The sequence below is a fragment of the Mercurialis annua genome, linkage group LG4 (genome assembly GCF_937616625.2).
Source record: "Mercurialis annua linkage group LG4, ddMerAnnu1.2, whole genome shotgun sequence".
Taxonomy (NCBI): domain Eukaryota; kingdom Viridiplantae; phylum Streptophyta; class Magnoliopsida; order Malpighiales; family Euphorbiaceae; genus Mercurialis; species Mercurialis annua.
In genome coordinates, this window is record NC_065573.1 from 31912997 (window position 1) to 31938715 (window position 25719).

Below are 25719 nucleotides of genomic sequence, written 5' to 3' on the forward strand. Positions count from 1 at the left end.
TTTAACTTTGGAGTCAAAATTAAATACGACAAACATGAAATAGTACTTTAGGCTAATCCAAAATTGTATAGAATTTACTCTACAATAATTGTTTTACGAAGTCGACGATTTTTTTTTCCTATCAATTTCAAACAGTGTGTTAAGTTTATCAAGCAAAGATAAAAAGTACAATTAACCCATAAATACAAGTTATTAATTAAGATAATATTTTATTTTTAAAATTTTATTTTTAAAGTGAGGTAGGACTCAGGTGTAATATCCGTCATTATTAAATTGACTTTTATTTATTTGACAAAATTTCAAAAAAAATCTTCAAAATGGTCAATTTAATATAAAAAGTTAATTTAATGTAAAAAAGATCAATTTAGAGAATTTTTATCAAATAAAAAAATTAATTTTATGCTTTAAGATACAATTTAAATGAAAAAATACAAATAGGGTGAAATTGACTGATTTACAACGTCAGGGTAGAATTGAAAGGAGGATAAAATGTCAGGGTTTCTTAAGACGTTACGCCTAAATTTTATTTCGATTAATTCGGGGAAGCGGCTGATGCACACTCTTAGCGGTGACTTTCGTACCAAGTACCTTTGGATAAACTTAATCTTAAAATGATTCAATTACTATAAAAAAAAATGAGTATATAATGAATATTTTTTAAAATTCACATCATTGCGAAAGAGAAAATATTGTTTTGTCAAAAGCAAAAAAGTAAAACGAATCTTGCCTTTGTTGGAGAAATTGCATGTTGGAAATATTTTATTGCTCAACAGACATGACTTTAAAATCAAATGAAAATGAGAAAATTACACGAAAATTCTAAAAACGGAGATAATTAACAAAAATGCTAAGTGATCTTATTTCTTTCAATCAATGCTAATTTGGTTTTACAAATAAAAGCTTAAAACGGTAACTTATTACAAAGAATACGAAATTAATCCTAGCCTTCCATGTGGCAGTAAATGAATATTCCGTGTAAGGCAGATTTTGACATGCAGAGGTGGTGTGTATCTCTTGATTCTTTTCCATTTTCATCAATATCCATTTTCTCTTTCTCTCTCCCATAACCTCCATTTTCTCTAAGCTTTAACTTCCATTTCTTTTGAATTCTAACCATTTTTTCAGTTTTACAACACAAACAGTCCCTTAATTATAGCCACGATTTTTTCAGTTATTCTTTTCAATCATTTTTATCAAGCATACCAACGTTACAGCTCAAAGTATAAATAGCACGATGGTAGTTTCCACTAGATCAACGCCTATAGCTGATAAAGAAAAAAATAAAAAATCCAAAATGAAGCGGAAATTATCTAAAAAGGGAAATGCAAGTGGTGATGATGGTGAAAAAGCTAACTCAGTCTCTGATTTGAAGATGAAGGGGAAGGCTGTTGAGACTGGTTTGTTGAAAAAAAGGAAGTTAAACTTTGATGTTAATGTTGGGAAGATGGAGGAGAAATCTGGTGGAAAGAAGGAGAACAAATCTGTTGTTATTAGAGAGAATACCCGTTTAGTTAAGGTATTGTCATTTGATTTTTTTGTAATTTTTCTCTTAATCTGTGTATTTTTATATGTTTTTCTTTTATACTGATATGTTGTTTACTTCTTTTTGTTTGATTTATACTAAAATGGTATTTATCATGTATATGATAATCTGTTTGGTTTTAATCTACATAAAATTTATTTGTGTTTTTTATGTATTTGTTATGTATTTTTTATATATCATAATAGACATGTTTTTTAATAATGTTTGATTGTATATTATTTTTAGTAATTTTGTTGTATAGGATATGTATCATTTATGTATATGTCATGTATTAGTTTTGAGATCTTTCTGTTTTTAATTTTTTTGTAGAACTGGGAGTATCTGCTACCTCCTGATGAACATTATAGTTGTAGAATCACCATTGCTCCACGGTTTAATTTTATTGAAACTGTTAAGCAAATTTTAACACCACCACAGTTGGAACTTTTCCGTGGTACTTTTCTCGGTCATTTTCTTGACCTTAAACCGCTGTTTAACCAGCCACAACTTTTGCATTCCCTATTGTTGCGTGAGGTGAAGCATCCTAATGATTCAGAATTATGGTTGAAGATTGCCGGCTACAAGCTACGTTTTAGCATAGAGGAGTTTGCAGTTATAACCGGGTTAAACTGCATTGGCGATTGTAATATGCTATCGTATTCTGCTCCGAAAAACAGGCTGGTAGATACATATTTCCCAACTGGTGAGGTTACTAGAGATAGCTTGGGTTTTGTACTGATGAGTAAGGCGTTTAAGAGTGACGAAGATGCTGTCAAGTTAGCTGTTATTTACGTGTATGAGTGTATATTTTTTATGTATCAGATACGTATAAAACATGTATATTTAGATTTAATTTATTTACTTATAATTTTTAAAAATAACAAAGATGTATAAAACATATATATGAGATGTATTTAGCATAAAGTTACATTATTAGTATTAACTGTCTTTGCAAGAATGTAATGATAATAGAGAAAAAACTGAATTAAATCAAAACAACTTAATAATAAAATCATCTTTTTGACTACATTCTGTAATAAAATCATCCTCTTGACTACATTATCTATTTAGAGGTTTTCTTTGGCACGTTTCTACATGTCTTTCGATTGTGTCCACATTTGCCACACCTAGTGCATGTTGCATTTGCCGTTTTTTCCGAAGAAGATTTGTATCTTTGCTTTTTTGGTCTTCCGCTTTTTGTTTTATGTTGCGGCGGTAATACAAGAAACTCTTTTACTTGCTGTGGTATATCCCATTCATCTTCTTTCGCCATTGGAAATACCGTTTCACTATACGTTGCTAGCATAGTTTCTTTCATGTAGTAGATTGAACAATACTGATATGGATCTCGGTTCATTTCATTGATGATCGCTACTGCATGTTGACACGGTATTTCATCAATTTCGAATCTCTTGCAAGTGCATGTTCTATCTTTCATGTTGACTGTGTATTTGATGCCACCATTCAACACTGTGATCACTTCATTTGTAGAAGGTTTTACCTGTAAAAAGTTTTGAAGATCAGATATGTGTACACAATACATAAGTTATACATCTATGATACAGTAAATAAATAACAGAAGATACATGTTATGACAGTTGTGATTTTACTTGTTAAAGATACATATGTTATACATGTTTTATACATAGGCTATACATCTTTCATAATATTTTTTAAAACAAGATAGATTTTCATACCTGTAATTTGAGTGAATTGACATAATTCTGTGCTAGCACATCTTCATGCTTTTTTGCCATCTTTGTAATAGTGTACATGGCAATGTTTCTATGTTTGTAGGAGTACTCTTGTTGGAGGTCATGTAAATACATTAGGAGTGTTGCGACCGGCAATTCTCTTGCTTGCTTTAAGGTTGCGTTTAATGACTCGGCTGGGTTCGAAGTCATTGTTTTATATCTGTTGCATTCTGAGTGGTATCTTGACCATCTTTTGTATCCGATATCATCAAGATACGGCTTAATCCGTGCATCTATGTTGTCTAGCTCATTCATATGATAATCGAAATCCTGCTTCGTGTATGCTTTTGCCGCTGCAATGAATGGCTCTTTAACTTTCTTTGCACTTCTTTTGAAATTTGTCTTGATGTTATTCAGAAGGTGAAAGATACATAAGCAATGATCAACTTCTGGAAAAATTGTCTTTGCTGCATTATCAATGCTCAGATGTCTATCTGATACAATGCACATACCTTGTCTTGTTCCAAATGCATTTCTTATTTGACTGAAAAAATATTCCCATGACTTATCATTCTCTGAATCTACGATGCAAAAAGCTAAAGGAAAAAGTTTTCCAGCTGCATCTTGTGCTGTTGCAACAAGAAGGGTTCCACCATATGCCGCTTTTAAGAACGTTCCATCAACAATCATAACGGGGCTGCAGTGCTGCCACCCTTTAATTGAAGCATTTAAGGCAGTGAAAACATATAAGAAGGAATGGTCTTCTCTCACCTGAATATTAATTATAACATGTTTAATCAGTTATGACATTTTAATGCATTCTGTATGTATTTTGTATGTATAAAAGATGTATCTTGTGATTTTATATACTTTTGAAATATTAAAAACATCTCAGATGTACCTTGAACAAACAATAAAGATGTATCAAACATGTATAATTTATTTTCTATCACCTGAATATCAATTGCTGATCCTGGATTTGTCGTTCCAAGCATTTGTAAAAAAGTCGGTAGAAATTTGTATGATTCTGCTGGATTGCCTCGTATCATTTCAAATGCCTTTTCTCTTGATCTATAAGCCATCATATAACTGATATTGACCCCATTGATCATCTCTAAATCATTTTTGATATCAGTTGGTGTGTATGTTGATTTCACATTGAGGAATTTCTGTTTGATGGAGTCTGCAATATGTGATGATGAAGCTTGTCTTTGACAATTAAATCTTGCATCTACGGGACATATGTGTTTCATGTTGAGGTTTCGAATGATGAACAATTTTGAATTTCCGCTGCTAGAAGATTTAAGATACCAATTACATGTATCATTGATACATTTCAATAGAAGTTGCTTTTGACACGATTTCACAGTCTTGTACTGATAGTGATGACTGATTGCGTGAAATCTCATGCATGTTTGAAGAACTGCTTTGTTTTTGAAAGATTGATCAGCTTTCAATTCTATCTCTTTTACTGGTTCAGCCACAGCTTGTGCACTTGTTTCTTCTATTAACATTTCTTTATCATTTACACTGCTTGTTTCAGCACAGTCCTTTGCCAGAAGAGTAGCATATTTTCTTATTTCTGAGAAGGTATCACCACTGTATGGCAGATGTATCATAGATGTATCGACTTCCATCTCTGTAGCTTGATTTTTTTTAGAATAATCTGAACATGAAATACCTGTAGATATACTTCTTGAACTCTGTTGATTTGCTTGTATCAGTAGTGTATCACTACTGATATCTACGCAAAGAGGGTACATGGTAAAATCAGTTTGCATTTTCTTGATTTCCATGTAAAATTTGAAGCTCGAATCATCAGTAATCTTCAATGGTGGATATTGAATCTTAACTTGATACTTGATTTGAATTCTCTGTTCTTGTAGATTCAATTTCAGCTCCTTTGATATTATTTCCAGTAGATTCAAATATGATGTATCTTGTGGTATCATGATTCCAATAACTTCAAAATCTTCATATTTATTTGCTTCAATCCATTTGCCATTGTGTTGAATCATAACAAGTAGAGATTCCATCTATACATAAATGAGACAGAGATCTGTTAGCGTTATGTATGTATTAATTTATGAATAATAATTAAAACAATTGCAAGAACTTACTGTTTTTGAGGTCTGAGATTTCCTTTTGTTCATAAACAATGGTTGTTCATATTTGGAGAAGATGATGAATGTTAGATGTATTTGGTAATTTTTTCAATTTTGGAAAACAAATGTCGTGATTGTTACTGCAGATTTGATAAATCAAATCTTTTTGTTTGTTACAAATATGCTTATGTGGCGTGGTGTAATTGGTTGCCAATTTGATTCTGCGCGCATTACTAGCTGTAGTTTCCTTTAAGAGAATTTCTCTCTCCGCGCGACGTGGCACCATAGGATCAGTTCGTACGTTTTGTAATTGGGCATGGTATTATACGTGCTGACGTAAGAATACGTGTGAGTTAGCATTTTTGTTATTTTTTAGCGTTTTTTATATAGTTATGTCATTTTCTCAATGAAAATTCAGATTAAGGTCAATTGTTTATAGACTTCAACAAGTTGTGCCAATAATTATTATTTTTTTGGGTAAATGATGGCAAAAATAAACTGGAAATTAATTTCTAGATAGCAAAAATTAAGATTGTGGTACTTAAAGTCTTAAAGTGATTCACACCTTTATTAATGCAAATGAATTACATTTGCTATTTTCCGCCCACGTAATAGTATTATAGTCGGAATTTGTCAAGTATAAGAATCGGAACATGAATAATTTTAAAGTAGGGATCTCTCAAACAAAATTGATATAATACAGAAATTTTAATATGGGTGTAGCTCAATATTAAGCTTTTTCATGAGAATGGAAATGGCAAAAAGAAAATATAAAACTCAAAATTAGAAATAAGAAGCATCAACTACAAATAAAGTAATCTAGACTTTTAAAATGCCTCAAGTAAAGCCCATATTATAATATTTACAGTGAATCGCTCCTCTAGTTATGCAACTGAAAATCAAACCAATTAAATCTGATAACTCACCATCAAAGTTGCACGGAAATTGAAATGGAAACAGAAACTGAAACGGAAACGGAAACGGCGAAACGAATTTTTCCAAAATATAGGAAACGGAAATTTGGGGGGAAACGTGTAAATAGTAAAAATATAGGGGTATATTTATAAATATTAAAAGTTATAAAATTGTGTAATATATATATATATATATGTAGATATAAAATTTTATTTATAAAATTTTATTTTCATATAAATAAACTATTATAACAATTTTTTTTTTATGATTAACTATTATAACAATTGATAAGATAAATTATTAGAATATCTAACAAATATATCATATCATTAAATTCCATAATAAAAAAGTCTATGATTTGAAAATATAAAAATATAACATATCAATATTCCATAATTATAAAGTCTATGAATGATTGATTAGATACTTAACCTTGTAATATTACTATTCAAAAGTGTAAATAAATAATAAACGAATTTACAAGATTGCCATCATTTTAATGACGTGTAATTTTTAGGTAGACTCAGTCCACCACGTCATCCGTGGACTAGCCTATCATATAATGACACGTCATTAAAATAATGGCAATCTTGTAATATTACTATTCAAAAGTGTAAATAAGTAATAAACGAATTTACAAGATTGCCATCATTTTAATGACGTGTCATTATATGATAGGCTAGTCCACAGATAACGTGGTGGACTGAGTCTACCTAAGAATCTCTCTTTCTGAGGAGCGATTCGCTGTAAATATTATAATATGGGCTTTACTTGAGGCATTTTAATGTAAATATTATAATATGGACTGAGTCTACCTAAAAATCTCTCTTTCTGAGGAGCGATTCACTGTTAATATTATAATATGGGCTTTACTTGACGTCGTGAATTACAAATAAAGTCATTGGGGTAATAGCTTTTATTACAAAAATGTCACTGAATTATGTTCCTTTTTATAATTTCAGCTTGCCACATAAGTAAAATTATTGCGTTTTAGCGTGAAAACGGTAAAGTTTTATATGGGTGAATCCTTCTCTAATAAAAGGTATAGTTTAGTGACCATTTTATAAAAAAATTGTTTAGTGACTTTTCTGTAATTTGAAAAAAGTTATTGATGACCTACAAAATTTAATATCTTCATATTTGCTTATGTATGCGGTAGTTTATTTCATCTCATGTTTTGATAGTAGTATTTTATAAGGGTATCTTTAAAGGGAATCACCTAATTTCTTTCACCATTTTTTATTTGGTGATTTTTCAGCAAATACACTCCAATGAGAGTCATCAATTTCTTCACCAAAGAGCATATTTTTTTACTTTTTAATATGTTATTTATTTTTAATTCTTATCATTTTATACATTTTTTATCAATTACACCCACAAATTTATTTACATTCATATGCGTCCAAATTTTGCATCTAGTATTATTTATATTTTAAAAATAAAATGCTGATAAAAAATTTTAGTATAAAATCTTATCTCATTTAAAAATTAATTATGTAATATTTTTATCTAATTTTCTCGTAAAATTATTTATGTAAGTCTATCATGTTATCATTTTATAAAAATATTCATGTAGCATTTTTATATTATTGTCTCGTTAAATTATGTATGCATTCTCTTTATATTAAATATAATATTTTTATAAATAAATAAGTAATATATTTCAATATTATTACGTGTAAAACTAGTCTATAATTATTTAATAATTAACTAAATACAATTAAAAATTACAAAAATTAAATTGTAAATTAACCCTATTATATTAAAAGTGTGAAATAGTGAAAAAAAAAAACCCTTAAACATTTCTAATGAAAAAGGGGATGTGCGAGTCATTTAAATGTATTTAGGCGGCTCTCTTAAAGGTGGGAAGTCATCAATTCTTATTTTGATGACTCCCCTTGGAGATGGCTTAGACCCAACATCAATGCAAATTGTAATGGCAAATACAAATGTTCGACTTAAAAGGAAAAATTTACACACGGACAAACATATAATTAAAACAACAAAAGGAAAACGTACTGGGCATGAGACTAATCTCTAAGAAATCAATCTTCATGCCTTAATTGATAGTGTTTTATCCCTTAATTATTACACAAAACATAAAACAACAACCAGAAATAAAAATGGTAGGGACAGACCAAACAATCACTGGTTCATGTGCTAATATGGGTGCATGACTGGTGATTATAGCTCATCATGCCCAGGATTTTCATATTTAACAAGCGCCAGACCGAAAGACTCGAGTATTTGTCGTGTCACACGCAACACAATATATATCTGTCCATTTGGTGTTACAAGTTGAAGTTGATCTTGCCTGCGAAATTCTCCCTGGCCGTTGGATCTCTGAACTCCTTCTGAGAGGGGATTCCAGCTATTCTCAAGGGTAAGCATGCAAGGATCTGGCCGGAATGGCATGTGAGTTTCAATGCTTCGAATCACTCGTCGCTCGATATACGTGAATCTGGCGGCCTCCGCAATCATCTGAATAAGGACAATAAAAGACCTGGCCAAAGTTCTCCTCTCATAGTTATAGAGACTTGAAATGGCTGCTTGTAATGCTGCCATTCCTAAATCAATTTCACCCCTTGATATGCTTGGACGATTGATAATTCGCTGGGAACTAGGTCCAGCCCGTTTTTGAGCGCCAGCTGCTATGTCACCTTCTAAGCCATCGTAGTTACATCGAAATGGGATCCTAGTTTGGTTAGTGTCGGTGAATAAAATAGGACTTAAGGTATCATAATAATCTCTAAAGAAATAGGATCGATTTTCGGCACGATAACCAACCACGTATGCATCAGTAATATCCAACACTAGTGTGATTGTTAAGTTCTGTTCATTTGAAAGTTGAAGTAAGAGATATCGCTGGTTATTATCTGCGCCCACAATATCTGGGTTCCGGAGGATTTGTATTCCATGACTCGTGTTTCCACTTGCTAATCGTTCTCGCAGAGCTGCAATGAATTGTCTGTAATGTTCCACTGCATCGTCAACGTGAAACTCCAACGGAGGCTGGTCTGGTTGGCCAAACACATTGTCCACGATCCATAATCCTATTTGAATCATCATGTTTTCATTTAGTTAGAAACTCAAGAAAATATTTGAACTGTATAGAGCTTCCGATGAATAAAAAAAAGAGATAATTACTATTTTCCCCCAACATTAAGCCGTAAATTACTAATTTCTCTATTAAGAATTTGACGTTTTATTAAATTAACTGCTAGTCTACTGCCCCTTTTCATTTGTATGCTAACTGGTCTGTTGATTTAGTAAAGGGTGTGATTGCAACCGATAAAATTCAGTTTCACCCCTAAGTTTATTTGTCTTTCAAAAATAATCCATATAATCATTAAAAGTTCAAATATTTTCAAAATAATTTATAATTACTATTTATGGCCAAAATTAAACTTTATTTTTGACAATAAAACCCTTTAACTCACACGAGGGGTGTGTTAGTGAACTTTATCAAACATCAAGGGGTAACAATTGACTTTTCAAAAATATTAAGGAGGAAGTAATAATTATCACCTAATGTCATGCGGTAAATAGTAATTCTTCCTAAAAAAACAATACTTAAATTATATATGCTGTAATCAATTGGCACACCAACTTATTTTAGTATGAAAATTTTGAATTATTTTAATTTGAAAATATATTAAATTTTTAGTATTAGTTTGAGATAATCAAAGTTTTAGTATTATATTAAAAGCAATTCAATTATATATACATATGATCAAAATGATAAATTTGTCTTTAAAAATAACTTGTGATTATTTAATCAGTCAATTTATTAATTATTTGTGATAAAATTATTTAAACTATCAGTTTTAAACTTAATTTCGGACATATAACCATCATTTTAATCCAAATAATTTTATTAAACTGAATTAAAAAATTTAATTATATGAAGTAATAATTCATAGAATCAATTCAACTATAAAGATAAATCATCCTTTTTTGCGTTTTTTACCTTCCACTTCTTGTGATAGAACTTAATAAATCATCATTTATTTAAAAAAATCAAAATAAATTTAAGCTAAGAATTTGATATAACTGTTACATGTCGTAAAATTAACGGATTAAATAATCATAATTTCAAAAAAAAAAATATATGTCATCTTTGTCAAAAATAATATGAATATATAAAATTATTTTGTCTAAATTTAAAATATAATATAAAGAGTTATACAATATAGAGTTTTAACCCACTAACAAAATATATGATTGATGCAGAGAAAAAAATATACATGAGAGTAGTAAAGATAGATATGGAAAAAGAAAAAAAAAGTAAAGATTGAAAATTACCAAAGGCAACTGCAGGTATATGCCTGATGATATCCATGATCAAGATCTTGATTGAATTTGATGAATGCCAGAAAACTGATTACTTGATTAAATTGAGAATCTTTGCAATTTTCTTGATATAATATAATGATATAGTAACAAGGACGGTGACCTATTTATACATGTTTGCAAATTGCAACAATGTCCAGTTGCCTACTAAATGCTTCTATAAACAAATATAAAATATAGATTTCTTAAACGACCAAAATAAATTACTAAGTCTCCTCTCACAATAACGAAAATGACGGGACATTTCTTAAACATTTCCCACCAACAGAGTGGGGATTGATAATATTGGAGCTATGCGTACCAATTATGGATATAGATTCATTAGTATATTAAATATTAATTTATATAGCCAATTACATAAATATTTTTGTTCTTTTTTTTAATTTATGACAAAACATAATATTTGTTAGAAAAGAAGTACATAATAAAATTAGACTACAATTGATGAAATTATAAGATTTGATTGTAAATAAAAAAATTATATCTGGCATTTTAAAAAATAAATCACAGGCTGGTTAAAATTAATTAACTTAGTTTAACTGGTCATCTACTCACCCCTAATCATGATCAACATGAAGCCACAAAGAATTTTATATATGTACCTTTTCATAAACTTAACCTTAAAATGATTCCATTCATAAAAAAAAAAAATTAGATACTGATTATTTTTAAAGGTCACATCTTCGTGAAAGAAAATATGTATTGTATTGTCAAAGGAAAAAAAAGTAACCGAATTTTCCCTTCGTTGGAGAAATTGCCTATTGGAAGAAATACTAAATTGCTCAACAAATATTAGGAAGGGGCAGGGGAACTAGGAAGTCACTCGTTGTGAAGGTTCTGTATCAACTATGAAAATGAAAATATGAAACCCAATAATAATTTTAAAAAATTAGAGTGTTTTGTCTAATTTTTTCTTAAAAAAAAATGAAAATATCAAACATGGATACAACATCATGGGCTTCGATGAATCTGAAACAACGTGGGCTTTGGTCTTGGGCTCCCTCGTAAATGAAGCCCAATCATTTATCTTCGCAATGAATACATTGACACAAAAAAAGTATTGAAAGGGAATCTAATTAGTAAAAGAAAATCCATTTTATAGACGTAGAAACTGTTGATAGGTTGGAAAAAAAAGATATGAATTCGTCGCTAATGCTGCGTCGTCTTTTCTGTTTCAATGCACCGCCATCACTATCATCGTCACCAACAGTATCAGCTACAGCTTCTACTTCTTTTAAGAAGAAACCTCTCGTCTTCTTGGGTTCCCCTCAGGTTAAAATATTAGTACACTTGCTACATTCTAAATTTTGTGCTTTAGTTTAGCTTATATGTCTTAATCAAAATTGTTGATAATTTCGATTTTTTCGTCTCTGTTTTTTCAAATTTAGGTATCATTAACTGTGCTGGACGCGCTTTTTAATGCTTCTTCAGCACCTAATTCTATCTTTGAGGTACTAAATTACATACTTATGAACTCCTATGATTTAACGTTTTAGGGTTTTTACTAGTCTTTAATTAGCATTAAGAACATAATGCGTTCAATTAATGTTCTTTTGCTTGCATTTCCTTTTATTAATCAATTGCCCTAGTTTAGTATGAAATAGTGATTTATCAAATTGATTGTCTTCGTTTTTGTTTTAAGAGAAAAATGTGATATGATTTTAGGTCGCGGCAATTGTAACTCAGCCACCTGCGAGGCAAGGTAGGGGGAGAAAGGTTATGCCTTCACCAGTTGCTCAGTATGCATTAGATAACGGCTTCCCTTCTGACCTTATTTTTACACCCGAACGAGCTGGAGAGGTAATTATAATGATTTATACGGGTCAATTAATTTCTATGTGAAAATGATTTTGTTTTTACTTTAATTTTTACTTGGTTGTAATGCAGGACACTTTTTTATCCAGTCTAAGAGCATTGCAACCTGAAGTTTGTGTCACAGCAGCGTATGGTAACATATTGCCAACCAAGTTTCTCAATATTCCACCAATGGGTAAGCTTACTTACTGTTACTTTTATAATTAATTTTACTTGTGTTTAGTACTTAGTAGTCATACAAGTGATATTGTATTTTATTGTATGTGGTAAGCTGACTATTAATGTTTATTTTATTAGGGCTTTAGCGTGTTGGCTTAGCACAAAAGTTAGTACTCTTGGTATTAATCCATTTCACTGTAGTGTACACAAAATTTGATTTAATTTTTAATAAGCCAAATGTAGCCTGATTTAATTGGGCCTTAGGGGATAAAATAGATGAATTAACAAGAAGTTATGGTACATGGGATACCACATGTTGTATAAATCATAAGGTGATTACTTTGATATGTGGGGGTGCAGTCATGTTCCTTCACTAGTCAATGTGGTCAAAACTTAGGAGAAAAGTTGCTGTGCGCCTTTATTTATGAAAACTGGATTTTGTGCTCTAAGTCTTCATACTTATAGAAACTACACATACTTGAAAGAATTGAAATTAATCCTACATTGTTTTCCATCAGTTCTCTTATGCATTCTGAATTCATCCTTATTCATAAGAATTATCCGTGGTCTTAAATAGAATGGTCGATAGAAGGTACCCAATCTCTTAACAAAGTATTTTTTGTCCTTGACAATTGATACCAAAGTCTTACCTTGACAGTGAACTCATGTGTATTTCTTATTCAAAGTCACAATTCCAAATATGATTTTCTCAGGGACAGTGAATGTACACCCAAGTTTGTTGCCCCTTTATCGTGGTGCTGCTCCTGTTCAAAGAGCATTGCAGGTTCCTCATTTTCATAGGTTGTTCATCTTAGTTTTCTGTAGTGATTATAGAGTCCCATGTCATGCAATTAAACTTATAAGTTTCTGGATTAGGACGGAGTTAAAGAAACGGGAGTATCTTTAGCCTTTACTGTTCGTGCTCTAGACTCTGGACCTGTCATTGCCTGTGAAAGATTAGATGTTGATGATCAAATTAAGGTAAAATGATGCTTGCCCTAGTTATGGTGACTGAAGTTTTAGATTAATTTATTGTGAAATTTTGTGACTGTATTATTAAAAATTGTGGATTGGATGAGGATCTATTTAGGCAGGGTGATCCTGCATGTTGCGTTTACCGTTTTATGCTTCTTAGCTCATAGAGTCTCACACCTTTAATTATGCAAGGCAGAAACAGCCTTAAAATTGTAGTGTTTTGAGTTTTTTTTATCTCAGTTTGTCATGATGATTTAGCTGATCCTTTTGGTTTACATGCCATTCTTGCCTAAATAAATAATTATTTCTTTCCTTGCAACTTTATTTGTACTTGCAGGCTCCTGATCTGCTTGCTTTGCTATTTTCAGAAGGTATGCATACTCTTTCAAACCTAGTCATGCTTTCTCATTGTTGCAGCTACATGCATATCCAGTTTGATTAATCTGAACAATCTTTTAGCTTTGTGTTAGTCATGTTGTCCTCTTTCCATCTTGTTCCAGAGTAATTTGTGAGAAATTCACTTTGCAAGTCAGGCCTAATTCATCCTGTACATCCTGGAAAAAATGGGACACTATCGGTTAACTGTGTTAGCTAGTGTCTATCGGTTTATATTTGATGCTTCAGGAATTTGTCTATCTTTTTCTAACCTCTTCATTACTTATTTTGGGCTTGATTTGATATAACACTATTGGGGTATTGAGTTTCTTCTTTGGTTTCCGGTTCTGTTAATAAATGATCAACTGGCAAAATAACAGGATCTAAACTTCTGGTTCATGAGCTTCCTGCTATATTTGATGGATCAGCCAAGAAGAAAGCTCTGCCACAAGATGATTCTAAAGTTACTCTGGCTCCAAAGGTAATCCCTCTCTCTCTCTCTCTCTCTCTCTCTCTCTCTCTCTCTCTCTCTCTCTCTCTCTCTCTCTCTCTCTCTCTCTCTCTCTCTCTCTCTCTATAAGCACACACTTTAGAGATGGAAAGCGACAATGAATTACTCTTTATATAGAAGGATTAGTCATACAGCAGATGATCAGCCAATAGCTATTGCACAACAACTACAAATCTAGCTTTAAAGAACAGTTAAATGCTTGTTTTATTAGGCATGGAAATGCTCATGAACTGAGCCTGGGGCCTTGTAAAATGTGCATTTTTCTCTCTGTTGCAGCTTTTTAGAATGTCTAACAAGATATTTGTTGCCTTGCTTCTACCTCTCTTATCAGGTTGATACTTTTACATTATTCAATAAACATTGCATGCCTCTCTTTTAAAAACTTATGTTTGAATTGTCGAAAGTGAAATAATTGCTCTAATCATTTGCTTTCCTGTTATGTCCTCAGTTTTATTTATTAAGCCATGCATCCTAAGCAAGGCCAAGGTAAAAGCTCAGAATAACATCATGCATTATGTACTACTAAATCAGTTAATTTGTGCAAATACACTAAAATTCTTTAGTATTATTATGAGATTTTTCTTTTGGTTACAACTTTTAGACGTTGGTTGAATCAACTGGTAAATATGCAGAAACATCTCAGAATTTGCATTAGTATATTGCTTAACTCTTATGCAAATAAACCATATATGCTACAGCTCTATTATGGGAATGGTCTTTTTGTTTTCACTTTGAAAATTGAATTGACTCATTTGTCAATTTTTCTGAAAGGTGAACCCGATGGAGGTTATGCCAAGTATGCATGTTAATTAGGAGTGTGCAAAACTGAAACCAAATATAACTGAAAAATTCGGTTCAGTTTGGTTGGAAATTTAAAAAAAAATCGGTTTTTCAGTTTGGTGGTTTAGATGGTTAAAAAAATTCATTTCAATACTTCAATTCGGTAAAAATCGAACTGAAAAAAAATTAAATGACCGTCTTGTTTGGTCCGGTATGAAACATTAAATTGTTTCGGTTAGGTTAAAAGAAACAAAAATTTAGATTTGGTTATATTCGGTTCATTTGAACCAAATGTACACTCTTAATGTTAATTATCTAGTTACCGCTAGCTAGTCTTGCTTTTATGCCAAATTATCTGCAATTGAAACTTGAACAATAAAAGCTTTAAGGTCTCTTTGGTTTATGCAGTTAACTCCTGAGGAATCATGGCTATCCTTTGATGAAGAAGCTTTAGTCCTACATAATAAAGTAAGCTCTTGCCTTTTTTGTCCTAGCGCAGCTATGCAATGAGATAATGACTGCATTCAACTTTTTTAGGTTCGTGCATTTGCAGGGTGGCCAGGAACAAGAGCTAAACTAGCACTTGTTGAAAGTACAGATGCTGGGCAATATATCATAGATCTGAAAATCATTACTACAAGGGTTCACAACAACACCGTCATCCAGGGCAATGAAACCAATGAGATAACGTTTTTCAAGGGCTCATTGCTGATTCCATGCGGAAGATCCACTATACTTGAGGTAAATGGATTTTATGCCGGGAAAAAAAGGCAAAAGTAAAAATGTTTATTAGTTGAAGGAAGAAATATAAGTCTTTAGCGGTCTTTTTTCTACAGTTAATCAAATAGAAATGCTCGTCAAGCCTTTTTATTTGTTCATGCTTTCATTTTGTCTATCCAGGTATTGGAAGTTCAACTTCCTGGCAAAAGAGCAGCAAGTGCCTCTGCCTTTTGGAATGGATTGCGAGGTCAAAAGCTGAAGAAACTATAGTCCTACTCGAGATTCGAAGATGCTACTTAAGAAGTAATATGCGAGGTAGGGTAGTTTTTGACCTTTTGAAATTAACTCTTATTCTCTTTTTTTTTTTAGGCTAAACCCATCTAGAGGCCCTTGTACTATATCATTTTTGTTCAAAAAGCCCTTGTACTAATTTTTTATTCTTCAGGTCCCTGTACTTAGCAAAATTCCGATTTTCAGGTCCTTTTGAGGGACTGGAGGAATAAAAAAATCGTAAGTAAAGGGACTGGAAAAAATTAAAAAAGGACCTGAAAATCAAAAATTATGTAAGTAGAGGGACCTGAAAAATAAAAAAATAGTACATGGGCTTTTTAAACAAAAATGATATAGTACAAGGGCCTCTAAATAGGTTTAGCCTTTTTTTTAATATTAAACTTTAAGATACCAGTTTTCATTTGTTTACTTTCAGATTCATGCTCAAAACTTAAAAATTGAATTTGCCGGATCAAAGTGCAAAGACATCACAGCATACGGAAATGGTTAATTTTCATTCAGATCTATGATATTTGATTATGAGAGTGATAGATTTATGTTATATCATATGATTTTCAGATCTATGATATTTGATTGATTATGAGAGATAGAATATATGTCATATCATATGATTTTTGAGAACGTTTGTCATATGATATTAAAAACACTGTAGTGTGTAACTACATCAATATGAAATTTCATTTATTTGTGTAACTACATCAATATGATCTTACAATGTGTTGGTATGAATATTGCATTTAAAAATCCACAATTTTTGCATATGATTTTTTTTTTCAAAAAAATTATTCTATAAAATTGATTACACTTATTTCCAATCATGACTATTTTTTTTTTTAGAATTTGAAATTATCCCTCATTTAAAAAGAAAAATTAAAATGTTCCACAATTTCTTTTAACAAATAAAATATTTTGCTAAAATTTAAATTACTATAAAAATTATTTTTTTGTTTCAATTATTTCTTTGTAAGGAGCATTCATTTCCTTTAGGAATACTATTTGCCCGGTGGCACCGGGATAGTACCAAGACTCTTTTGCGATACAATAATTAATTACCAGTAAATTTGAAAATAAATACTCTTTTAAATAAAATGAATTTTAGAATAGAATTATCTTTCGAAATCTAAAATTAGAAATTCAAGAGAGCAGCATTTGATATTAATTGCTTGCGACTTCATTTCGAACATTGTACGAAGACATAAACATTACTGATTTTAAATTTAATTGTATGTCTATTGTATTGTACCAACAGAATTTGATGTCATCACTTCATCAATTAAATATGTAAATCCATTATGCATATTTGATATTTTATATAGTGAATTTTTGTCTTTGTTGAGCTAGACCAGAATAGGGAAATGGAGGTGTTGGTATTGGTATTGGACTAGAGGAAACCAAGGGATCCGAGTAAGCATGGATACAGGTTGTAGTAGTGAGTCATGGCTGTGCAGAAATAGAAGCGAAAAATGAATTAGGAATCATGTCTGCAGAAAGAAAAAATATGTTTGTCCAACTTAGATGTCTACCCAATTTAAATTCTGTTAAATAGTAGCGGAAATATAATTTTTTTCAATCCTGACTAAATGACATGTGAACTATCTAGTCTACACTTTTCTGTAGTCTGAGTTTAACATGCCTCTAATTCCAACTTCGCTATAAATCCTACCTTCCTCTTTTGAAATTCTTTGACGATGATTCGAGATAGAGTTTACTCAAGTATGTGACTGGTTCCGCCTCTTGTTAAATTTTTATAAGATTAAGAAAATCTAAATGAAAATAAATAAGAATGATGTTAGATCTACAAACACTAGCATAAGAATACGTCCAATTCATGATCCAATTATAAGCATTTTAATTTAAGCTTTATACACAAAATTAGAGAGTTTTGAAAGCATATAAATTGTTTTGAGAACTCAAAAATAAATCATTGATTTATTTGGTGTTCGAGAAAACTAATCTCATTTTGACATTATATTCCCTAGCTTTTTCAAGTGAGAATGGTGGCTAAGATTCGGAGACTCGTCTCATCGAGAATGGGCTTCATTCTAAGTGTCCAAAACTATAAATTTAGTCATTGAGAAGTTTAATTTGTTAATTAATTTATCCAACTTTTTCCATTTAATTATGCATTCTCAATAAGTTCAATGCTTTACTCTCTCTTTTTCTATTATTATAATAGAAGAGAAATGAAATGAAATCAGAGATTTAGATCAAATTATATCTTCTTACCACTATACTATAAATGTGGACACAACTGAATACCTATTAATGTATAGTTTGAGTGTATTTATATGGCTTAATTGCCAAAATGATTCTAAATTATCCGTTTTCTTTCAACTATAGCGCTAATTTTTATGTTTGATAAAATTAATTTTGAACTTCAATGTATTTTTAAAAATAGTGCTTCGTTATTTTTATTTTTTTTGACATGAGTTAATGTGGCACTACATTAGAGGTTTTTTTTTTAAAACGGGTCAGTAGTTGAAGATTCTGCACACTATAACTTCTTCAACAATTAACTTCCTGAGAAGTATATTTTCTGAAAATTATACACTTTTGAACTAAATGAGGTCTTAATAAATAAATATTTCGCTAAAATAAACAGGAAATAATATTTTCTTTAAAGATAACAAAATTTGGGCGGATTGTTGCCAAAAGCAATTATTTTTCTTTAAAGATAACCAAATTTTTAATATTTTTAAATCTATATCAATTTGGCCAATTCGTTGAAAATCTATTCAATTTCCAAAATCAATGTAATATTTTTGAAACTTTATATATGAATCATGTGGCATCTCAAATGACAACTCTTTTGAGGAATTGCCATGTAGGCACAATTAAGTTAATTTTAAAACTTGGATAGATTTTCAGCCGATTTGTCAAATTATTATAAATTTATAACATTTGAAAAATTTGGATAGATTTTGAAAAAAAAAATTGACTTTTCGGTACCATTAGTCCATTATTTTTCTTTTGGAAAGAATAACTTACAAAACATCATCTGTTTTTTAATTTTTTTGAAGTTTTTGTTGGTATCCTATTTTTAAAATAATAATTAAAGTTCAGTTACAAAACATAAAAATTGGTGTTAAAATTGAAAATTATTCAAAATTTCGGATTTATTATGGCAATTATGCCTATATATTTGTGAGATAAAAAATAGTTTTATTGTAAATAAGTGCATCCTAGACCTATATCAATGGATTGGGATTTCCTCAAGTACATTTGAATTTGAGGGGGTCATGTTCACGATCTACACCGTTCATTATAAAATGAACGGTGTAGATTAAATTGATTAAAATTGTGCTTTTTTGATCTATACCGTTCATTTTATAATAAATGGTATAAATCGCGAACATGACCTCCTCAAGTTCATTTTGAATTTGAGGGAATCCCAATCTTATATCAAATTATAAATGTAAGTGCATTATTTTCCTTTAGATTTGATTTTAAATAGAGATACATAATTTGAATGTGTAAACTCAATTATATGTGAGTGCTTTACTACTTTAATATATAGTGGGGACAATCATTTTTATTAAATTGATTCTAATTTTGAGCTAACTCGAAACCTTACAATCCTCCTCATAACAATTAAATATACAACTCAACAACTAAATGAAAAATTCCTTTATACATCATATAGTCTCTAAAGTAGGATATAATAATAAAATATTTGAGAATTTTATTACTATTATATATTTCATTTCTAAATTAAAGTATAGAAATTTAGAACAGAGAATTTATTCAATTCTAGCTAGAAAAACTAAAGGAAAATTCAAATTGTCTGGATAGAATCACCCAATGATATCAATTATTGGGTATTAATAAATAGATGAGTAGAAAGCAAAGGAGCCACACTCATTGAACTAAAATGAAAGGTAGCTATGCTAACACAAAAGAACTTTACAATATTTTGCATTACTCTTATAAATATTAAATAATGCAAGAAACCCTAAAAAGCTTATTTTTCCTCTCATGGTTTATTGACACTTTAGCATGGTTTATGGGCTTCTTTTTCTCCTTTATACCTAATAACAATAAAATATATAATTATTTATCTATTGTTTCAATAAAATACTTCATTTGCTAGACACTGTTAGTTCACACATCTCTTCTTATACCCTACAATGCAACTCCATACTTTTTAGTATATTAATTAGTGTTGTTAAGAATCGAACCTGACTGGCCGGTTCAACTAATTTGACCGCAAAGCTGAAGCCATTTTGGTTAGGGTTTCTCTTAAAAAAATTGAATTTCCAGCTCAACCGTTTTAAATTAAAAAAACAAATCATACAAATTAAAGGATCATTAAATTTAAACCAGATGAGCCGTAAAAATCAACTGACTCTTAAAGTTTAATTACATATTATTTTATTTTATTTTTTATATATGAACATAGTTTTAAAACATGAAATTAAATAAAATGTAGTTAAACTTTAAGAGTCGGTCGATTTTTACGGTTCATCAGTTTTAATAATCCTCCAATTTGTACGGTTTTTTTTTCCTTCAGTTGTTTCTCAAAACTCAGGGAGGGCGAGGGCCATCCCCGGCCTACCCCACTCTCCGTCATTGGTCAAACCAATTCAGCCATAAATTTAATTTATAAAATGATGATAAAATATATATATATATATTATATACACCACTATAAATAGTCTCCGGCTGTGTCCAAATCATATTCTATTGTGAACTTCTCTCTCATAAAAACTTTCTTGGTTTCTTTGTGGTAAAGAGAAGCAAAAATGGGCGCTCTTGATTATATCTCTAACTTTTGCACTGTCACCACCACAAGAAGTAGAACCAAACGCAAACCAATGCAGGTACTCATTTTAAACCCTAAATCCAACTCTTTTTCACTTTCTTTTCCTTTTAACTTCTGTTTATAGTATTTTACATATTAGAGGCATAACCATGCATCCTTTATAGCTTATAGTTCAACACTCTAATATTCGAGCACATGTATCATAATGCAACTGTCCATCATAATTCCGTCTTTAGTTTTAAAGTCCATCATAAATTTTTACAATTCCGTTATAAATTTGTGACAAAAATTCCGTTATAAATATCATCACAATTTGACCCTTAAGTGGCGTAAACTCTTTAAGTAGTGAAGTTTTGCCACTTCTAGACTTTTAATAAAAAAAATATTCATCAAAAAAAATATTTTTTATTTTAGCGTTCGCATATTAATTACATGTTTGTGTATTGCATAAGTGTTATATTTTGTTTAATAGACAGTTGAAATCAAAGTGAAAATGGACTGTGATGGGTGTGAAAGAAGAGTTAAACAAGCTGTTACTTCCATGAAAGGTAAGAATTACCATGAAACTTTGTCTGTTCTTATTTATTTATTTATTAATTTGTCATTTATTGTTCTTTAATGTAAGTTTATATTTGTCTCATGAATCATATGCATGCAGTGACATGTATATATATATATATATATATATATATATATATATATCAAATAAGTACTCTATACTCAAACAAAAAAGAAATATTAGCATTTCTTAGAAAAACAAAACAAAGGCATCTTTTCTTTTTGATGTCAACAAAATGTCTAAATTGGAAACGAATGAATCTTTTTTACCCTTTTATAAAAACATCTTCTTTTAGCTTTTCACATTTTATCTTTTTCTCTGTATTACAATTCAATCGAGGCGGTGAAGTATCATATAATAGTTTACCAAAAAAGAAAATTGTCTATTTTTAATTTCAGTCAGAAAAGAAATGAAAAAAGAATTTGAATATTCAAATATTTAATTTGGAAAATTAATAATACATAGAATAAGCTCTATCTTTTCTTTTACTTTCAACTACAAACTTTTCTTTTTCTTGAAGTAACCTAAATAATACCAAAGGTTGTTTTTTTGGCAATATTATTTTCTATATCAAGATCTTTAAACGATGACTAATATTAAATTATAAGGATATGGACTATCAATTTTGTGATTTATGACAAATGTCAATCCTTAATTTAAATCTATTTTCAGATATAAACTCTCATTTTGAATTCATATAATCCTTTTCAAATTGAAATAAAAAAAATTGTTTAAGATGATCATTTAGTATTAAAAACTAAATCAACAACTATAAAATAAATTTAAATTGATGGTTGAATATATTTTTCATAGATTATTAAATTGACATAAAAATATATAATTTTGTAATGAATATGTAATTTTTGGTTAAAGATATGAATTTCTAAAATTATTTATCTTTTTTTTATTGCACACAGAGTTTTATTTCAATCCCTGATTTTATCAATTATAGTTGCATATGTCTACTAATTTACAGTTTATAATTATTATAACGTCATAACTTTTACATTTAATTGTTTTTAAATATCACTAACCCATGTTAGGTTCAATTATAATCTGAAAGTTATTTAATAATTCATTTGATATAAACATAATAAATTGGATCAAGATCCTCTTGAGTTAGCTCGAACATGACCTATCATATTCAATCAATTTACATTTTTTATTATAAATAAGTAATATATAAATTAAATTAACATAATTTAAACTCTTTTAATCTAAACTTGATTTTATAATAAAAAAATATACTTAGATTAATTGAACGTGATGATGTTCAACAACTTGAAAGGACCTTAATCTTCCCTTATAGTATAAATAAATTGTATTAAATTTGATAAAATTTATTTGAATCAAACATATATAGCATAAATTAAGCAGGCAATATGCATGTAAATATATGGATGCAGGTGTAAAAAGAGTGGAAGTGATAAGAAAAGAAAGCAAGGTGGTAGTAAATGGATATGTGGATCCAAACAAGGTGTTAAAGAGAGTAAAGAGCACAGGCAAAAGAGCTGAATTTTGGCCATATATCCCTCAGCATCTGGTTCACTATCCTTATGTAGCTGGTGCCTATGACAAGTTTGCACCCAGTGGCTATGTTAGGAATGTTGTTCAAGCTCATCCTCCCTCCACTGCCCCTGAAGATAACATGGTCTCTATTTTTAGTGATGATAATGTCAATGCTTGTTCTATTATGTAATAATAATAATCTGATCAATCAATTATTGTTAGTTTCATATGGGCTGCTTCTTTTTTCTTAAAGCAAAACCTTTTAATCAATCATATATATTGTGTTTTTTTAAATTATAATGGGATAAAGAGGTTTATGTGTCTCGACGTTCCTCTTGACGTTGTCTTGGCGCTCTCCCCCTCGACTTCTTAAAATTTGTGAAAAGCGGATAGTTTGTTTTCGACCTGAAATAATCTGATAGAAACCGGCCGGAATGAGAGAGACTAAATTTAGATTGCTTAAATCTAAAGTCTTAAAATTTAAATAATAATATCTTTATCACCAGGTTTATATTATATTCTGTATTAGTGCAAGCTTTTCTTTGTTCCTTTTTAATTTATTCTCTTTAAGGCAACTTAATTCCAAAAAAGAGGTATTAGAATTTGGATCCATCTCCAGAATGCAGGTGAATTAATAAAGTATTCTCCTTATTTAAATGAGGTTGCATAGTTAATCTGCATCAAAGTATAACCGGCCGTTTAAAATTTAGGGCTACAACTTTGTCCCTCGCAAAAAAATTATCCGGCTCGATTATAAATTAGTTTGAATATAAATTTAAGGTGTCGTCTCATAATTTGGATTCACATAGAGCAACTCATAACCTTATGTGCCCTGTAATAAAATAATAGATCCCTATTTCTTAACCATAAGGGTAAATGTTTAGCATTTGTGAAAGGACATGTTAGAATATTAATGTACTAGTATGAATGAGTTTGTAGCCAGCTATATATAAGCAATTAATGGGTTTTGATTTATCATGATTTTTTTTCATCTTAACAAATCAAATCTGGAAATGTACCCAAACTAATTTGATATATTTTACAAACTAATTTGATATATGTAGCTAGTAAAGGAACCGAGAGTGAGTATTAGTTTGAATATAGAAGGTTTAATTAGTTTCTTATACATATATAGTTCCTATTCCTAATAGTATTTTGCTTAAAAATTAGTTATCCGTGGCGTCTTATTGTTAATTCTCCCTTTTTGGTGGATGCAAATAGAAGGGTATTTTTTGATCAAATCATTGCATGATATGTGCTATACTTCTCCATTTTAGAGGGCTTTAAAATGGTCAATAAAGAAGTTTAAAATGTGTATTGAGATCATTTAGTGGGTAAAAAGTATTCAAGGAGACACAAAAAAATACAAATCTTTTTTTAGAAGAGTTGAAGAATAATAAAGGTGCTTCTTGCCCACCACAAGTAGACGAATAACGCAATGTAAATGACATCTATGACTATTAATTATATGGAATCAAATCATTTGATTGATAGTTTTGCTAATGTGAGTAAAGTTATCTCTAGATGCATTTCTGCCTTAATAATCGCTTCAACTAATTATTATGCTAATTCTGTTTTACTGTACGGTATTAAATATATGACCATGACTTTTATCTTACAAACATAATGGAAAAAGAATCTATTAGGCTATATGTATTTATAATTACAAGTAATCAAACCTAGTATTTACATTAAATCTTGAACTATGGATGGAGGAAACTATTAATTGTTCCTTTTTAATTTATTATTTATTTATTCAATTAAATTCATATTTTATGATTGTTGAATTATTAGAACATTTATTTATTTTTAATTTTCAACTATTTACTTAGTTCTATAAATTTTATAGTTATTTACTTATTAATAATAAATTATATTATATAGGTCATTTGATATACTATATATTTATTTGTTAATAAATAGGGTAAATTACTATTATCCCATGAGGTTTGTTCCGAAACACTACTTCCCCCATGAGTTTTTAAAAGTTAACTGTTTACTCTCTTATATTTGTATTCTTAACTAATTCCCCCTGCATAAAGGGTTTTAGTTAGCTGAAATATGAAATTCGGGGATGAAATAGTCGTTTTTTTAAACTCGTGAGGGAAGGAATATTTCGAATCAAACCTTATGGGCTATAGTAATTAACCTAATAAATATTGGTAAGAGAAAGGACAAGTACACGTACTTAGTTATTCTTTTGATTTTTGGCTATCTAAATAATTAAATTAAACTACAAGAATCATCTATTTTGTTAATAAAAATATAATTTATTAATTTCAATTATTTATCATTTTTCTATTATTATAACTAAATTATATATTAGATGATCACAATACTATCTAATGCATTTAAAATAACACTATAATAACATTCAAATTGTCACGGTGACTATTTGTGATAGATGTAATGTGTTACAAATTTATGACGAAATTGTTAAGAATTTGTAACACACTAATTTTATTGCGATAAAATTTGTGAATTGAATTATTTTGTCACTATTTTTAAACTTGTGACGGGATTATTTCACCACGGAATTATGAATATGTATTAAGTTGACATAGATTTACGATGAATATAAATCTCATACATTTATGATGGATTGATGATTGATTCCTTGCACCAGATGTAATGTAAAAGTGAAAATGAAGAAGAAAAAAATTCACTAACATGT

At 29.8% G+C, this 25719-nt stretch overlaps 4 protein-coding genes across 7 annotated transcripts; 2 read left to right on the forward strand and 2 right to left on the reverse strand.

Annotated features, from left to right (window-relative positions):
- Positions 1-2585: 2585 nt before the first annotated feature.
- Positions 2586-5252, reverse strand: LOC130015425 (uncharacterized). The gene is made up of 3 exons (XM_056105537.1): positions 4170-5252; positions 3220-3987; positions 2586-3023 (listed from the first exon to the last, which is right to left on the reverse strand). Exons 1-3 carry the CDS (start codon positions 5250-5252, stop codon positions 2586-2588), a joined length of 2289 nt encoding a protein of 762 aa, XP_055961512.1.
- Positions 5253-8145: 2893 nt separating this feature from the next.
- LOC130014557 (ribosome-inactivating protein bryodin II-like) lies at positions 8146-10705 on the reverse strand. The gene is made up of 2 exons (XM_050370618.2): positions 10542-10705; positions 8146-9289 (listed from the first exon to the last, which is right to left on the reverse strand). The coding sequence occupies exons 1-2, from the start codon at positions 10576-10578 to the stop codon at positions 8421-8423; spliced, it is 906 nt and encodes a 301-aa protein (XP_050226575.1). The 5' UTR covers positions 10579-10705; the 3' UTR covers positions 8146-8420.
- A 959-nt stretch (positions 10706-11664) lies between these two features.
- On the forward strand, positions 11665-16911 carry LOC126678084 (uncharacterized). Of its 4 annotated transcripts, none has more exons than XM_050372954.2 (14): positions 11665-11861; positions 11978-12040; positions 12255-12389; positions 12477-12579; positions 13277-13347; positions 13440-13544; positions 13876-13909; positions 14294-14394; positions 14701-14755; positions 14873-14910; positions 15613-15672; positions 15742-15945; positions 16105-16239; positions 16610-16911. In XM_050372954.2, exons 1-13 carry the CDS (start codon positions 11727-11729, stop codon positions 16192-16194), a joined length of 1194 nt encoding a protein of 397 aa, XP_050228911.1. In that variant the 5' UTR covers positions 11665-11726; the 3' UTR covers positions 16195-16239; positions 16610-16911. The 4 variants fall into 4 exon arrangements, with proteins under 4 accessions (XP_050228911.1, XP_050228913.1, XP_050228910.1 ...); XM_050372953.2 differs by having other exon boundaries at positions 11666-11861; positions 16631-16911; XM_050372956.2 differs by lacking the exons at positions 16105-16239; positions 16610-16911 and having other exon boundaries at positions 15758-15920.
- A 3981-nt stretch (positions 16912-20892) lies between these two features.
- Positions 20893-23239, forward strand: LOC126678083 (heavy metal-associated isoprenylated plant protein 21-like). Its single transcript, XM_050372952.2, has 3 exons — positions 20893-21035; positions 21450-21525; positions 22943-23239. The coding sequence occupies exons 1-3, from the start codon at positions 20958-20960 to the stop codon at positions 23233-23235; spliced, it is 447 nt and encodes a 148-aa protein (XP_050228909.1). The 5' UTR covers positions 20893-20957; the 3' UTR covers positions 23236-23239.
- The last annotated feature ends 2480 nt before the right edge of the window (positions 23240-25719 follow it).